The following is an 18,421-nucleotide window of genomic DNA, read 5'->3' as shown; positions in this document are numbered from 1 at the left end:
TTTTCTTGTCCATTTTTGATTTATGTCTGAGCAGAAACTATGTAACTTCTTCGTAATATTTCAAATACTTAGGACGTTGTTACCAATAATTCCAGTATTCTATTCAATATGGTATAATGAGCCGTTATGAAGAAATCCCAACTGCTTCAAAACCTAATTGTTATCTCAAATACTCTTTGACGTTAAATATTCAATTTTTCTTGGGATACTTATCCAGTGATAATCACGTGCATCTATATTATTTATATCGATAGGCAAGTAAGGCCCTAAATAATTGACAAACAAAAAAAAAAGGTTCCTGGACAACTGTGACAAGCATTAAGAATTCGCAAAGAAGGGGGAGTGGCTAGACGGGTTAGTGCATACTGCAAAAAAAGTGGAGATGGGACGTTCTCTCAGAGGAAGTCTTCATACTTGCACTACTCACTCACGAAAAATAGGCAAGGAAAGGCGCCGGTAGTTCTTGTATGACAAGCCCTTAACTATTTATTGGAAAAGTAACATACACAAAATAGAACCATCTCTCTTTGTTCAGATATCCATAATATCTCTAGCTTAAAGAGACATCTCTGATATCTCTTTGACCTAAACTAAAGTGATATCTCTTATAGAAATAAAGAAATATTTCATACATCTTTAACTCTAAGAGGTATTTCTCTATCAACTTGAAGAGAGATATTTTGTAAGTTAAGGGGACTCAGATTTACAAAGAGAGATATCTTTTAAAGCTAAAGAGATTTATCACCTTCAATGAAAGAATTTTCAAATATCATAACAATTATCTGCCATCTCAAGAAAGTGAGCTCGATGCTAGACATGTCAATAACAAGTGAACGGAAGTATAGACCTAACAGTGCATATTCCAACTTACTTGATACTCAAAAGTGTGCCCGAGAACGATCATCTTTCCAAACAGGCACTACTGACATATAAGTTAATGTTACAAGGACTTCAACAACTTCTTTTAGAACATCACCGAGTCGTTGAATCCTATTTTGGTTGACGTGTTTTTCATACCATTTTTTTTATTTTGACGACGGGGTGTTTACCTATTCAATGTGTAGGACTCACGACTGGTTTGACCAATTAACAGCCGGGGATGCTTACTCCTCCTAGGCACCTGATCCCACCTCTATAATCACCAGAGGTCCGTGTTTCCGTGGTTTATGTCCTGTTTGCAGATTTGTATTGTTTGAATATTGTTGAATATTTTCTGTGGGAGGAGCATCTCAATAAAGGGGTTACTGTATTGTTCACTGCATGTGTTTTACTAACGAGCAATTCTACTGCAGTAAAACATATTGAACATAATTATGCCCTAATCCAATACGCCACTATGCAAGTCAGAACGTTTAAATGATCTCATTGATGTATACTAATAGCAGTCGATATCTAAAATCAATATTCTTTGCCAGCAGTGAAGCCTATATAGTTCTAAAATGCAGTTGTTAGTTTATAATATCGTTACAGGTTTTGTCAGCTGGAAACCTTTTCATGTACATATTGTTCATGTAGTTCTTTTAGTCCAGTCGATTGGAAATGGAAGGGTTTCCTGTTCGTGTTTTTCCTTCAATGGTATAAGTTGATTTGGTAATTTTACATATACTACCTATATTCAATTATTCATGTAAAACTCTTTATCCATTCTGACCAAGTGTCGATGTATTCCATTCCATATTTTACCATACTCTGCATTACTCTTTGTGAGAATTTATAATTGAAATGAATTAGTTCTGTCGCCATTTGATCAACAATGAAACGTTTGTAGGGATTGTTAAAATAAACAACCTGTCCATTAGCAAACGCTATTTGAAAGAGTCTTTGTAATGAAAAAAACTAAGGATGAAAAGTCCAGTGATTAATCTAATGAATTTCGCAATCAATACAAGTTATGTACTCATGGCAACATGACCTGGAAACTTCGGGTGAACACAGGTGGAATTAGGTATAAACATCTCTTGTTGACGTCACTAGATCTAATTCTTGATTTTGCAATAGAAACCCCTTCTTAAAATAAATATGAAAACAACAGATGACAGTATCGTATAGTAAACATTTGTAAGCAAAAGTATTTGCAATAAAAGTTATTACATGTATAACTACTAAAGAATGTGTAAAAAGCCCAATATATTCAAAAGTGATTGTTAAAATCCCTGCAACACTAACTTATTTATTAACATTCTTCCTCGGTTTAAATATGACCGTATACAGAACATATATGTTCTTGTGTATCGGGGACAGATACATGATGTGCATGCATGAGTACATGGAATATTTCAATAGAGGATTTAAGATTTTACGAAGGTGGAGGTTAAAAGAGGTATATAATGCGTGAAGAATCGACCAGAATCCTTTTATGTAACAATGCTTTTTGCACTTGCACTTGACGTCATATAATTTTCTTGATAAAAATATGTAAACCAGTACCTATAGGTATGTAACGTCGAATGCCTGTGGTCTGGAGGTAAGGTAGGTTTTAAGGTATTCAATGTATAATAAAGGGATTTTGAACGATTTTAAATAATTTATAAACTAGTTAAAACACACTGCTGGATAACGATAAAAGTGAAATGAACCAAATTCACAAGACTGATTACATGTAAGGAGACAGTAATGTTTTTAAACAGTTATCTGCCCTTGATGAAAAGAAGAAAAATGTTACTTCTCAAATTTTCTGCAGTAAATACTTTTATTTTATTTCAATATTTAATAAAGAGGGAGTTTATGCATATTTTCAGCAAGAGATTTCTTTGAAATTCAAATTAATTTTTACAATATCTCTAAAAACATGCGCTGCCCATAGACTTCAATGTAAAATTCAGGGTACACTTAATTGGACAATAATCAAAATTTTTGTAAATTCCTTTGGTGGAGCATTTTTATTTGATAACATCTTCAAAATGCTACCATGATTTAAAATATCAGATCATTCATTTATTAGGTACAAAATGTGGTCGTTATACATTGAATACCTTAGATTTAATTATGAAATTTTGGCTATAGGCTTCTTGCCTTTAAGATTGAATCCCTAACTATAAAAGATTTAGTTATCGATGCACAGCCGATTTTATTTAGCATTAATTGTCGCCGACTTGATCGTTAGTGAGGCTGTATCAAGATTTTGTATTCACTATATTCCGACATTTCTGCGTTTAGCCACGAAAAAATAGGTAACAAGATGTGTTTGTGAAACACTGATGCCCCCATATGGCAACATGCCAAATACAAATTTTATACATTGGTACCAAAAGTAGGGTATTCTCATTGGAAATACAATTGTGAAATATGAAAGTAGGCCAAGGTTAAAATTTTTTCATACGTACAGAAATCTTCAAGGTCAAGGCCATTGGTATCCAATGAAAGGCCCTGCCACAAAAAATACATATGTAAAGTATGGAAGCTATAGCCCTTACATGTACCGATTAGAAGTTATTGCCAAGGTTAAGATTTAAATAAGTAGGTCAAACTCCAAGGTAAAGGTTGAAGGGGTTGCTATCAAATGAAAGGTCTTGTCACTGGGATTAATCATGAAAATCATGAAGACACTAGCCCTAACCCTTTAAAGGGAATGGTCAAGGTTTGCTTTTTAAAAGTAGGTCAAACTCCAAGGTCAAAGCTCTTGGTATCCAATAAAGGGTCTTCTCACAAGAAATACATAAGTGAAGTATGAGATCACTAGCCCTTAGCGTTAAAAGTTATGGCAAAGGTTAAAGTTTTTTCAGAAGTACAAAATCTCCAAGGTAAAGGTCAAAAGGTCAAGGTAATTGGTACATAGAATATATATTTAAAGTATGGAAACCCTAGCCCTAACCATTCAGAAGTTATGGCCAAGGTTAATTTTCTTTAAAAGTAGGTCAAAATCCAAGGTCAAGGTTAAAGGGTAAAAAGTCTTGCTATCAAATGAAAGACTTTGTCACAAGGATTAAATATATAAAATATGAAAGCATTAGCGATAACCCTTTAAAATTATGGTCAAGGTTGGCTTTTTGAAAGAAAGTCAAACTCCAAGGTCAAGGTCAAAGGGTCAAAGTTCTTAGTATTCAAAGAAGGGTCTTTTCACAAGGATTACATATGTGAAGTATAAAAGCCCTATCCCTTACCGTTCAAAAGTTATGGCCAAGGTCTAAGTTTTTTCACAAGTATAAAAATCTCCAAGGTCAAGTTCAAAAGGTCAAGATTGTTGGTATCCAATGAAAGGTCTTGCCACAAAGAATACGTATGTGAAGTATAAATGTCCTGGTTACTACTGTTCAAAAGATATGGCCAAAGTAAAAGTTTGGAATTTTGGTGTTTAAGTGGGTCAAACTCCAAGGTCAAAAGGTCAAATTTGGTGGTACCCAAAGAAAGGTCTTGTCACAAGGAATACACTTTTGAAATATGAAAATCATAGCTCCACTAAATCAAAAGTTATGGGCAAGGTTAAAGTTTTTGCGGACAAACAGACAAACAGAGAGACAGACAGACGGACATGACAAAAACTATATACCCCCGAAACTTCGTTTACGGGGGCATAATAAAAATAGATTTCTGGGATAGGTTTAAATTTCTATTTTGCTATAATTAGCACTATGAAGGCAAAAATAATTTTTGACAGAACCTTTTAATGTGTTTATATAAGAGATTTGTTATAAAAGTTGTTGACTAGGCCTATTCAAATTTTTAAAAATCTCGATGTTAGGCTATGCTTCATTTCCTCGACCTTACACAATGTACCCGTTTTTCAATGTGACAAGTCGACTCAATGGCTAAGTGCCTCTAATGCCACGAGAAATGTTTATAGTGCGCAATTATGCAGGACAGGTACCGTTGAACTAAATCCTTTACCAAGCAAATAGGCGTGACCATTCTCAGTTGAGGACAGTTTAATTCTGAATACCATTGCCCTTTCCCTTTGTTAGGCTTGTTTTCAGGACATTGATTTGTATCTGTGCCAAAGCACTCGAAATTTGATTTTAAAAAATGCACAGAAAAATTAACCTGGGACATCAAACCCTTGGGACATGCCTAGTAGTTTTGCTGCTATCTTTTCTTGGAAGCACAGAGGCACTTAACAGGGAAACATTGTTCAAGGATGTTATAAATAAAATGGACCCAGCCATCGCTCCATTTGAATCAGTCGATACGGGAATTTCTGTCAATGTGTATCTAAACCTGATGGGGATTTCAGAAGTCAACGAAAAACAGCAAACTGTGAAAGGATCGTATTGGATTGTGTTAACATGGACAGACTGGCGTCTGAGATGGGATCCCAATTCTTACAGGAATATCAGCTCGGTTCAAGTTAAAGCTGACAAGATATGGTCTCCGACTTCTATTTGTATTTTTAATGAAATCGGAAATGAGAAGTGTTTCAATGCAGACGAAGACCCGGTTATAGCGAGTTCATTTGGATACGTTTCCTACATGAAAAACATGGAGAGCGTGTCCCAGTGTATAATAGATGTCACAACTTATCCCTTTGACTCTCACTATTGTGGTCTTTATTTCGGAAACATTAATCCTAACACGGAATATCTGAATTTCGATGAAAAATATTCTGGCTTCCTTCTTGAGTATCTTAGACCCAACGAAGTTTGGGAAGTTCGGAACACTTCTGTTTTGATCTACGATTATAAGGATCCAAAGACTAGCGCCGTCCAGAAACAATTACATTTTTATGTTCACTTGAAGAGGAAATCGTTTTACGTCGTAATTTCAACACTGGTACCTGTGCTTATTTTATCCGTGTTAAACTTATTTTGTTTTGTGGTACCTATCGACTCTGGTGAGAAGATGGGGTTTTGTATGGCCATATTTTTAACCTTTGCAGTATTTTTGACGATAATTAACGATTCCATGCCGAAATCCTCAGAGAAAGTTCCATTCTTTACAATATACTTGATTACACAGCTGGTTATTAGCGGATTGGTTGTTATATTGGAAGCCATCGTATTGTTTGTGCACTTCCATTATTTTACAAATAAAGACGATTCGTCAGAAGAAAAAGACAAAGTTTCTGAAACAAAGAAATGCCGAATGTCTGGGGCGATTCTCGATATTATTTTCTTATTGTTTATTTTAATTTGTGATGTACTTTCTATCATTTATTATGCTGTAAGCGTGTTGTAATCTCGCCACTATAGATCACACCATGCATTGAATGAAAATGCAAGTGGATACGTAATATTAAAATTAATTTGATATTATCCTATTTGCATTTTTATCTGAGGCACGTTTTTTAAAGAAGATTTGTTGTATAAAGGATAAAGCGAGGTACCAAGAATTAACCAAAAAAATTAAATCATCTTTTAAATTCAGAGCTTTTAGAACGGTTTTGAATATGTATATATTTTGTTTCTTATTGATTTTTAAATGAATGTTTCCATAAATACTGGATTTGTATTTTAATGTTGAAATACATTAAAAACACAATTATTTTAACCTATTTCATATCGAATTATTTTTTTCTGAGCCGTATACGCTCGGTGGGATAAGAAAGAGGGCGTATAAGGCATGGTCAGTCCCCCGCTCTGAGACAAAATGTTTATTAATTTTCAAATTTCACAGAAAAGTTATATTTTTCTAAATTCATGTTCTCAGTAATGTCACCTTCAAAACATTTTATCATTTTATTTTATCGAACGACTTATTATTTGATAATCTTTATTTCAAAGCTGACAGTTAAGCATATTTAGTGGAAAATGGGTTTACTAAAGCTATAAAAATGAATTTTGAACATGAATGGGTCAAGTCTCCATTCTTCGTTAACGCTTAAATGATGGAAACGTAAATGTGAAATCTATTTCATTTGTCCAAAAAATGGAATCTGAACCGGAAAAAAATACTATTCGCTTCAACAAACGCGTTCATTTAAATCACACTGACAGACGACGATAATGCATATACTCCGTAGCTTAGTCGGTCGGTCTTAGAGGAAACCCTGCGCTATGGAGAGAGTTCGAATCATACGTGAAGTTTTTTTTCTTTTTGGTGTCACATATTTTAAAAACATGAGTGAAAAATGAATTATTAATAAAATATTAAAACAATGAAATACAGAATTAAATGTGTAAAAGGTGATATAAACAATTTAGTTTTTGAAAAATATAAGTTTTAGAATTGAGAAACGTCTTTTCTCAGAGCGGGGAATTGTCCTCGCCTCGTACGCCTCAATTCTTTCATAAAGGTAAGCTACGCGTTTGACGATTGGATGTTTAAAACAATCTGCTACGTGAACGAAACACATTACGGTGGTATATTTAGGACATACATTATTTTTCTTCTAAAATACATGTATATAATGTCGTTTGCACGACATGAATTCTTCTGAAAGAATTTTGTGTTAAGACAAATTGGTAAAGAAGTATCATATCTCTGTTATGAAATTTCAGAAAATAAAGTTTGTTTTAGTAGCCGTATAAGAAAATTGAAGATGGTTTAGATAATTCAACACCTTAGCAACTTCCAACTTTCTTTGACAGTAGTTTGCGCCGCATGGATCTGAAAGTACGTTTCAAGATGTGTGTATGAGGATGCGAGGGTGTATATGTATACTATTGTTTTGTTTTGAAATTAGAATAAAAAAACGCCGATATAATGATGATGCAATATTTTAATAAGGTAATAACATTTATTTTATGTGATTTTAGCAAGTATAAAATAGTAGGTAATCGACACTAAATTGGAGATTACTCGCGTATTTGCGGTATACTAGTACTTTTGAAAGTGCGTGAAAAATGCTTGATTGCGAGTAAACGGTATATGCGTCAAGCAGCGTGATTTTGTGTTAGACATAGGAATTTGTGTATGCGTTAAAATGTGAGACTGCGGGGAAGGGGGTTAAAACTCGGGAAGGGGGGTGGGGGGTCATACATATACACCATTTGATCAACAATGAAACGTTTGCAGGGATTGTTAAAATAAACAACCTGTCCATTAGCATACGCCATTTGAAAGAGTCTTTGTAATGAAAAAAAGAAACATGAAGACCAGTGATTAATCTCATGAATTCTGCAATCAATATATACAAGTCATGATCAGGGCAACAACGCCTGGAATCTCCAGGTGAACACAGGTAGAATTAGGTGTAAACATCTCTTGTTCTTGATTTTGCAATTGAAATCCCTTCTTAAAATAAATATGAAAACAACAGGATGACAATATTATATAGTAAACATTTATAAGATATTTGCAATCAAAGTTATGTTAACTACTAGATAAAATAAAAGTGCTGAATTTAAAAGTGATTGTTGAAATTCCTGTAACATCATCTTATTTATCAACATTCTTCCTCGGTTTAAAATACATGTATGATCGTATACGGAAAAAAACTAAACTCTGTAGGAGAGCAAACCACCCTTACAAGAAATGAAAGAATTTGTAGAATGTGCGACATGAACTGTGTGGAAGATGAGATACACTCACTGATTGAATGTCCATTATATAAACATGATTATTGATAAAAGTAATAAAAATTTCTATACTTTAACAAATAAAGAAAAATTTTTATGGATTATGTCTAACGAAAATGACATGTTGCTTATCAAGCTGGGTAATTTTTTAATCAATATCTTTAAAATAAGAAATAGCAAATTATGCAATGTTAAACAAAGAAACAAATAAATACAAAAGAGAAATAATGTTTATACTCTAAAAAAAAAAAAAAAAAAAAAAAAAGCTTTATATTTACAGTATGTTGATTATATATGTTGCAATCCCCAACTGCTGTATCATCATTTATCTTTTGTTAGTTGCTACTATCAATTTTGAATTTCTTGTATATTTTTTCTTATTTCTTGTATGCCCTGATGGGCCCCAAATTGGTATTAATAAATCTTATCTTATCTTATTCTTGTTAGCTGAGACAGAGACATGATGTGCATGCATGAGATCATGGAATATTGCAATATATAGGATTCTAGACTTTACGGAGGTGCAGGTTAAAAGAGGTATATAATGCGTGAAGAATCGACCAAAATTCTTTTATGAACGATGCTTTTTACACTTGCACTTGACGTCATATAATTTTCTTAATAAAAGTTGGTAGACCAATACCTGTAGGTATGACTTAAATTTTGATATAACGTCGAATGTAGTTTAAAGGTAAGGTAAGTTTTTAAATTTAACTTAAATTTATGAAATTTAAGGCTTTTTACCTTTTAGATTGAATCCCTAACGATTTAAGAAAGGATTGAGTTATCGATGCACAGCCGAGTTTATTTACATGTAGCAGTAATATTCGCCGACTTCATCGTCAGTGAGCCTGTATCAAGATTTCGTATTCACTATATTCCGACACTTCCGCGTTTAGCCGCGAAAAAGTAGGTAAAAATAGCTTTTGGGATGGGTTTTAAATTTCTGTTTTGCTATAAATAGAGCCATGAAGGCAAAAATAATTTTCACAGAACCTTTTAATGTGTTTATTTAAGAGATTTGTTATAAAAGTTGTTGACTAGGTCTATTCAAATTTTTAAAAATCTCGATGTTAGGCTATGCTTCATTTCCTCGACCTTATACAATGCACCCGTTTTTCAATGTGACAAGTCGACTCAATGGCTAAGTGCCTCTAATGCGATGAGAAGTGTTTATCGTGCGCAATTATACAGGACGGGTACCGTTGAACTAAATCCTTTACCAAGCAAACAGGCGTGACCATTCTCAGTTGAGGACAGTTTAATTCTGAATACCACTGTCCTTTCCCTTTGTTAAACTTGCTTTCAGGACGTATATTTACATTGATTTGTATCTGTGCCAAAGCAATCGAAATTTGATTTTTAAAAATGCACAGAAAAATTAACCTGGGACATCAAACCCTTGGGACATGCCTAGTAGTTTTGCTGCTATCTTTTCTTGGATGCACAAAGGCACTGAACAGGGAAACACTGTTCAAGGATGTTATAAATAAAATGGACCCAGCCATCGCTCCATTTGAATCAGCTGATACGGGAATTTCTGTCAATGTGTATCTAAACCTTATGGGAATTTCAGAGGTCAACGAAAAACAGCAAACTGTGAAAGGATCGTATTGGATTGTGTTAACATGGACGGACTGGCGTCTTAGATGGGATCCTAATTCTTACAGGAATATCAGCGCGGTTCAAATGAAAGCTGACAAGATTTGGTCTCCGACTTCTATTTGTATTTTTAATGAAATCGGAAATGAGAAGTGTTTCAATGCAGACGAAGACCCGGTTACAGTGAGTTCATTTGGATACGTTTCCTACATGAAAAACATGGAGAGTGTGTCCCAGTGTACAATAGATGTCACTACGTATCCCTTTGATTCTCACTACTGTGGTCTGTGGTTTGGTAATATTAATCCTACCACGGAATATCTTAATTTTGATGAAAAATATTCTGGCTTCCTTCTTGAGTATCTTAGACCCAACGAAGTTTGGGACGTTCGGAACACTTCTGTTTTGATGTACGATTATAACGATCCAACGACTGGCGCCGTCCAAAAACAATTACATTTTTATGTTCACTTGAAGAGGAAGTCCTTTTACGTCGTAATTTCAACACTGGTACCTGTGCTTATTTTATCAGTGTTAAACTTATTTTGTTTTGTGGTACCTATTGACTCTGGTGAGAAAATGGGGTTTTGTATGGCCATATTTTTAACCTTTGCAGTATTTTTGACGATAATTAACGATTCCATGCCGAAGTCCTCAGAAAAAGTACCATTCTTTACAATATACTTGATTACACAGCTGGTTATTAGTGGAGTGGTTGTTATATTGGAAGCCATTGTCCTGTTTGTGCACTTCCATTGTTTTACAAATAAAGACGATTCGTCAGAAGAAAAAGACAAAGTTTCTGAAACAAAGAAATGCCGAATGTCTGGGGCGATTCTCGATATTATTTTCTTTTTGTTTATTTTAATTTGTGATGTACTTTCTATCATTTATTATGCTGTGAGCGTGTCGTAAACGTCCCCACTATAGATCACACCATGCATTGAATGAAAATGCAAGTGGATACGTAATATTAAAATTAATTTGATATTATCCTATTTGCATTTTTTTTCTGAGGTACGTTTTTTAAAAATTTGTTGTATAAAGGATAAAGCGAGGTAACAAGAATTAACCCCAAAAAATTGAATTACTGTAAATCACTATTTATTCGCGAGAACTTTATTTTCGCGTAATTACGCGAGACAGTGTGCTCGCGAAAATTTAATACTCGCGTATTATAGCATTCCTTAAGATTATATAGAGCAATAACTACAATTCGTGAAAATTTTGTCTCGCTAATCAAGAGTCAATGACTATCTCGCGAAAATAAGGTGTCGCGAAAATTAAGTGATCTACAGTATATTTTAAATTCAGAGCTTTTAGAACGGTTTTGAATATGTATATAATTTGTTTCTTATTAATTTTTGAATGAATGTTTCCATAAATAGTGAATTTGTATTTTAATGTTTTATTACATTAAAACACACAGTTATTTTAACTTATTATCGAGTTATTCCTTGAGCCGTATACACTCGGTGGGATAATTTTATAAAGCTTTTAGCTACGCGTTTGATGATTGGATGTTTAAAACAATCTGCTATGTGAACGAACCACATTACGGTGGTATATTTAGGACATACATTATTTTTTCTTCTAAAATATATAATGTCGTTTGCACAACATAAATTCTTTTGAAAGAATTTTGTATTAAGACATTGGTAAAGTGTATCATATCTCTGTTATGAAATTTCAGAAAATAAAGTTTGTTTTAATAGTTTAATATTTTAAGAAAACTGAAGATGGTTTTAAGGCTTTGGGGTTTAGATAATTCAACACCTTAGCAACTTCTAACTTTCTTTGACAGTAGTTCGTCTCGCATGGATCTGAAAATACGTTTCAAGATGTGTGTATGAGGATGCGAGGGTGTAGGTGTATCCCCCCCCCTATGAGTTTTAACCCCCTTCCCCGCAGTCACGCATTTTAACGCATACACCATTTCCTATTTCTAACACATAGTGTTATATAAGAGGATTATTTTCGTAATTTTCATTGGCTGAAAGGACGTCACGTGATATTCCTTTTTTTGTGATATCGACGCGAAAGCGAGTCTGCCGAAAATGATATCGCACGACACGTACGCCGTTCGATTGCACTGAAGTTACGTAGAACGTGACGTCATAATTCAAGAAGCGTGTTTTTAACCATTGTGACGTAATGACAGCCATGTCTGTTTAGTTAGAACTGTGTCAGTGCATTCACTTTGATTGATTATATAATATAACTATTATGGACTTAAGTGAACGGTCGATATGTGGTTAAAAGGAGTCATGGCAATTGATATTAACCTCAGACACAGAAAATGATAGCGATCTCGCAGGCTCGGTCGCTATCACTTTATGTGTCTTCGGTCAATATCAATTGCCACGAGTCCTTATAACCACATATCGACCTACACTGAAGTCCATACTTGTATAATAACGCATAAACCGTTTCCTGGCAATCACGCATTTTCACTCACTTTCAAAAGTATATAGGGCCTACATATAATCTCCAATATTTAATGCCAATTCCCTACTATTTTATACTTGCTATAATCTCATAAAATAAATGTTATTATCGTATTAAAATATTGCATAATCATTATATCTGCGATTTTAAAAAATAATTTCAAAACAATTTCTTAATATCGGTCGATTAAAAAATATAAAGCATTCCTTTTTATTTGATAATGAACGGATCGTAAAAAAGAAAAGAATCAATTTTCAAAAATAACATATCTGGCCTCTTCAGCAAGAAAAAAATGTTCCATGTACGGGTTATTGATGAGCTTATTTAATTATAGGTTAATAGATAGATTAAAACCCAAAATTAGATTTAAAGAATGTCATAAATTTACTCACAATTTAAGATTACGCGCTTTTGTTTCTGTACTAAAAAATAAATAATTAAAAAACCATGATTTAAACTAAACATTTACCACAGAAGAAATTCTGTTGTGCCAACGGCACGATTAGTCATTTATGTACGATATTTTATTATAAAAAATATTAAAAAAGTAAAATATGTGCATGTCCCAAATATACCGCCGTAATACATGTATATATATTATCATTCGTGGAAAAATAAACGAAAGTAAAACAAACCAGTGTGACATTGAATATCGATAAGTCAGGTTGTTACACACGATTACAGGTACATATAAAAGTGCATAGGAAGCAATTTTAAGAAAGTGGAAGTGGTTTAAGGTGGTTCGTCTGTTGTTTTCTGTACCGGGAATGAGAAGAGGAGGAAGCGCCCAGAGGTTCGCTACACCAGAGCAGCACCCTTCTCTGTTGGTGGTAAAGAATGCTGTTCACTTTATCGTGTCAAACGGGGGCCAGTTGACGCTCTCCCAGCTTTTACCCCTGATTCGTCAGCACCCGCAGCTTAATTATTTAGACATTGGAAATCTTTTTAAGATATTACAGTCGTACCCTAATGTTTTTGACTTTGTGGATGCCAGAAAAGGTAAGCCACAGACCCAAGTCGGCTTGGCGTTTGAGTTGAAAATATGTGATGAGCCAAGAAAATGTGGAGGCTACCCTCGCTGTAAAGATCTGCATATTTGTAAATACTTCATTCAAAACAAGTGCAGAGCAAATCCAGCGAAATGTTCCTTTGGGCATGACTTACATTCACAGCATAATTTGCAAATTTTGAGAGAATATAGCTTAGATCAGATAGACCCAGTGGAAATCAAAGAATGGATGCAGCAGCATCATAACAAGAGATCGAGGACTTCACGCCCACCACAAGTCTGTACGTTCTACAACACCGCGGGAGGATGCAGTAAAAACGATAACTGTCCATTCTTACATCTCTGCGGCTATTTTGTGAAGGGGGCCTGTAAATTTGGTAACAAGTGCAGTAGAAGTCATGCTCTTCGGTCAAAACGGAACAATGGTAGGAAGACTTGTAAAAATTAAGTTTTTATACACAGTCTGCTTTACATTTATATGCTATTATTATAGGGGTTTTATCTTTTTAAAATATATTTTGTTTGTAATGCTTTTATTTAGAAATCTTCCGAGAACATGGGATCGATCTGCGATGTAATCAGGAGGAAATCCTTGATATCCTTTCCGAAAGGAGGTCACAGGTCGGCTACGAAAGGTACAATTATAAAGGATGATGTTTTGTTGACCCAGGATTTCATACGATTGTAAAACTTACTTACTGCTGATATTGCCTTCCCCCTTTTTGTGCATTTTTTTTTTATTTTTGAAGATTTTCGTACTGAATAACACTCGCAATGCAAATAATCCCTTGGTCCACCATAGGAAAAATTCCTCTGACTCAAAAGATAACGTCTTAGAGGGGTTAATATTTGAAAAAAAAACGTATTCTCCAAACTGGCTTCCAGAAGATCGCCTACGCAGGGCATTGAACCGCATACCTTGTACTTGAAGTTCTAATAGGTTAAACTTTTACTTTTTTTTAATGGCAACATAATTGAAGAACTGTTGAAATTGTTGAAACCCGTGTGATGTCAACTTATAAGTCATTAGCCTGCGTCTGTTTAAATAAAGAGTTTAATTGAGAAACCAAATTGGAGTTTAATATTTTCGTTGGTTTACACAAATTATACACAAAATGAATGCGATTGTAAATGTCTTTTTGACAAATACACGCTTAACTTCTCCTTTGAGGTGCCTTATGTAAGAAATATGACAGAAATTAGTGATAAGTTGACAGTTGTGTTGGCTTAATAAAGCTTTGAATGATCTTCAGAAAAAAAAAGATTACTAGTATTGTATCAGGTATTCATGTTCCCAGAACGCAAAAGTAAACTTTTTACATCATGATTACATAAATGTCTTTGTTTGTCAATCCAACTACTACAGAACTTGTCTCCAAAAGTAAGATTTAATGTTGGGAAATCGAAGAAAAAAGTTTTCGGCCATTCATTGAACCAGTTAGTTAACATACTTATATTACAAACAACACTATCTGCAAAACCAAGATGGATGGCATATAAAGTATATACATGTATACTCTTTGAAAAAGTTGCAACATCCGCAACTTTAAAATAGTTTTTTCCACAACATTAATTTACCTACCAGCGTCTCATGCTTTTTTTTTTCATGTTAGGTGGTCCTCAGTATCTACATACCCACATGACTCGGACACTGATGACGTATTTTCAAATTCAGACAAGGTGGGTTGCTCAACTTATATAATTTAAGCAACTTTGAATTTGTTGATATGTCGGGCGGAGTTCTGCAGTCAAAATTATAAATATTTTATTTTTTTTATTTTAAGCAAGGTGAAAGAGGAATGGCTCCAGGAAAACCTTTCTTGATTAAAGCCAACTCTGATTGTATAACGATACAGTGGAAACACGTGTCTCATTTGTCAACAGACTTTGAATACCAAATTCAGTACAAAGAGATGCCTGACGGGAGATGGACTATATACAACCAAACAACACCCCATGATGCATCACGAGCCACTGTATCCGGTCTGAAGGCAAGCTCCTCTTACTCTTTCCGGGTCCGACTCGTGGATGCCAGAGAAGGTGAAGAATATCCTTTTAGTCGTGAAAGTTCTATTTTTGATACACCCGAGTCTCCAGCTTTGAAAATAAAGGATCGCTCAATTTTGGTGAAGCGTGGAAATCCAGATATTTATCGACTTCCCACAAAAGACGTCACGAGCGCCAGAAATGACAAAATAAAGTCAAAGAAGCTTTCTATAGGTTTGTTAATTTCATATTTTGATGACAGATTTAAAATAACCTTACATAATAATTGAAAGAACAGTAATAAGATCTTTTGCACTTCATGCTTTGATATAAGACTTGTTTGTGAATCAAAATCAGTGCGTAAACACCTACTATAAACACACTTGATATGACGATTTTTTTCAAAAACATATCTCTATAGGTTCTGGTCGGCTTTGTGTAAGCGAAAAGACCATCATGCTGGTTGGAGCAACCGGAAGTGGAAAAAGCACCCTTATTGACGGACTAGCGAATTATCTATTTGAGGTGAACTGGGAGGATAATTTTCGATTCACGCTAGTAAGCCTTGAACACGAGGAGAAGAGAAGGCTTAGAGACCAGGTTTGTACTTTAATAAAATTACATATATTGTATCTTTATATTACGGATAAGTTTTCATTTGTTCTTAGATAACTGTGGTAATTATAGTATTTCTTTTCATAAATGCAGTATATAATTTATAGGGACAATTTTGATTAATCCCTAAACTTTTGAATAGATTTGAGAATATTTAAATTTTGTGTTTTAATGTGTTTTTATGTAAGAATTTTTTTAATTTTTAAAAGAAATGCCATGTTGTCATCTTTTTGGAGATAAACGTGTTATGTTTGTAAAGAAGAGAATGATTTTTATATTCAGGAATACATACTGATAACTACAGTTCTTGGTTTGTGTCAAAATACTAAGCTAAATAATTATGATTTCAGGCAGTATCACAGACTGAGTGGATCACATGCTATAGCATTTATCCCGATGCGGCAACCACGTTGGATTACGCTTTACACATTGTGGACACTCCAGGATTTGGCGACACAAGGGGGGTGCAGCGGGACCAAGAAATCATCAACCAGATTCGAGAAATGTTTCTTCTTCCGGGAGACAAAGGAATGGCGTGTCTCGACGCTGTCTGTTTCTTGGTGAAAGCTCCGGATGCAAGGCTTACAGCATCTCAGAAATATATTTTGGAAGCCATTTTGTCTTTGTTTGGGAGGGATATGGAGAATAACATCTGTACCTGTATTACGTTTGCTGAGGCCCAGGAACCTCCAGTGCTGGCATCCTTAGCCAAGACGCGTTTGCCACATAAGACCTATTTCAAATTTAATAATTCTGCTTTATTTGCTGACAATAAGGACAGGGATGGTCTGGCGTATGCTTTCTGGGACATTGGAAAGAAAAGTTTTGATAATTTCTTTGCCTGCCTTGATAAAATGAAAACAAAGAGCCTTCAAATGACAAACGAAGTTCTGAAGACAAGACAAGATCTAGAGAATACAGTTCACAATCTGCAAAGCCTGATTAATGCTGGGATGTCTAAAATCGCAGTTTTGGAAGAAGAAATGTCTATTTTTGAGAAACATGAAACAGAGATACGAGAAAATAAGGACTTTGTTTACGAAGTAACAGAGCAAGTCCAAGAAAAAGAGGATATATCTGGAAGAGGACAGCACACAACGAATTGCCTCACCTGCAATTACACTTGTCATGAAAAATGTCAAATTCCTGAGGATTCTCGTAAAGACCATTGTGTAGCAATGGGTCAGGATGGTACGTGTAAACAATGCCCCGGGAAGTGTCATTGGAGAGCTCACCATAACACACCTTACATCATCAGATGGGTTTCGAAAAAGGTTAAGAAGACCTACCGTGAAAAATTACGTAGATACACATCTGCTCAGGAGAAAGTTGGCACACAGAAACAGGTTCTTCAAAAGATGAGAAATAATGTAAAAGCACTGGAAGATGGAATAGCTCAGCTTTTGGGCACGATATCAGTCAGTAACAACAAGCTAAATAAAATCGCTTTGAAGGAGAACCCATTGAATACGGCTGAGTATATAGAGTTAATGATTGAAGCTGAGAAGAGGGAACGAAAGCCGGGATTTATGTCGCGTATAAAGGTACTGGAAGATTGTCGTCAAAAAGCTCTAATTGGGCGTGAAGCTGCAGATTTTCTACAGAAAGCCAGACAGACAAGAAGGTCCGCGTCTTCCAAACACTTAGATGACACCGGAAGCGTTATTGGTTCAGAGTCATCTGTAATCAGTAGAATGCATTCACTTATGAACCTTGTGTGAATGATTTTTAAAAAATGAGTGCGTTTGTATGGATGAGAAGATCTTTCATTAACATAAGTAATGAGTAAAACTAAACTATATATGTAAAATACAGTTTAATTAAATGTACATATATAATTATATTGCTGTTTCATATACATGTAGCTATAATTTACGTGAGTAACTAATAAATTAGTTTTTTTTTTTTGTTTTTTTTTAGATTTGGGTGAATCGTTTAGTGAATACCCTTTTTCTACCATTTTCGTGATTTAAAGTCACCTCAGTAAATGCAGTGTTTTGTGGCACCTGTCCTAAAAACGGTATTTAAACATAATAACATTAATGAATAGGTGATATCACTTATTCAAAAGGAATAGGTGATATCACTTACTAGAGTAAGTGATATCATCTATTCAAATAAGTTATATAATCTTTTCGAATAGGTGGTATCACAAATTCAAATCAAATAGGTGATATCACCTAATCAGAATCTGAATAGGTGATATCACTTATTCAAATAGGTGATATCATCAATTGAATAGGTGTCAGGTGATATCACCTTTTCGAATAGATATCATTTTTAGTAGTAAACTCCAAAACGGTGCCTCATAGCATAATCTTAACATTAATTAATTGTCCTAACTATATTTAAGGAGGCTGGGGGTCAACAA

The 18,421-nt window shown here is 34.4% G+C and overlaps 3 protein-coding genes across 3 annotated transcripts; all 3 read left to right on the top strand.

The window, feature by feature from the left end:
• Positions 1–4,836: 4,836 nt before the first annotated feature.
• LOC134245909 (neuronal acetylcholine receptor subunit alpha-6-like) lies at positions 4,837–6,261 on the top strand. Its single transcript, XM_062728146.1, has one exon. The coding sequence runs from the start codon at positions 4,960–4,962 to the stop codon at positions 6,106–6,108; it is 1,149 nt and encodes a 382-aa protein (XP_062584130.1). The 5' UTR covers positions 4,837–4,959; the 3' UTR covers positions 6,109–6,261.
• Positions 6,262–9,553: 3,292 nt separating this feature from the next.
• Positions 9,554–11,059, top strand: LOC134245908 (acetylcholine receptor subunit beta-like 1). The gene has a single exon (XM_062728145.1). The coding sequence runs from the start codon at positions 9,759–9,761 to the stop codon at positions 10,905–10,907; it is 1,149 nt and encodes a 382-aa protein (XP_062584129.1). The 5' UTR covers positions 9,554–9,758; the 3' UTR covers positions 10,908–11,059.
• Positions 11,060–13,156: 2,097 nt separating this feature from the next.
• LOC134245906 (uncharacterized) lies at positions 13,157–17,954 on the top strand. Its single transcript, XM_062728144.1, has 6 exons — positions 13,157–13,874; positions 13,991–14,084; positions 15,063–15,129; positions 15,234–15,669; positions 15,857–16,035; positions 16,401–17,954. Exons 1-6 carry the CDS (start codon positions 13,208–13,210, stop codon positions 17,769–17,771), a joined length of 2,814 nt encoding a protein of 937 aa, XP_062584128.1. The 5' UTR covers positions 13,157–13,207; the 3' UTR covers positions 17,772–17,954.
• The last annotated feature ends 467 nt before the right edge of the window (positions 17,955–18,421 follow it).

Source organism: Saccostrea cucullata, unplaced genomic scaffold (assembly GCF_032062105.1).
Source record: "Saccostrea cucullata isolate Sc308-1 unplaced genomic scaffold, CSIRO_AGI_Scuc_v1 ctg2179, whole genome shotgun sequence".
NCBI lineage: Eukaryota > Metazoa > Mollusca > Bivalvia > Ostreida > Ostreidae > Saccostrea > Saccostrea cuccullata.
The sequence above is the reverse complement of the archived record's forward strand: the minus strand, read 5'-3'. Positions and strand labels throughout refer to the sequence as shown.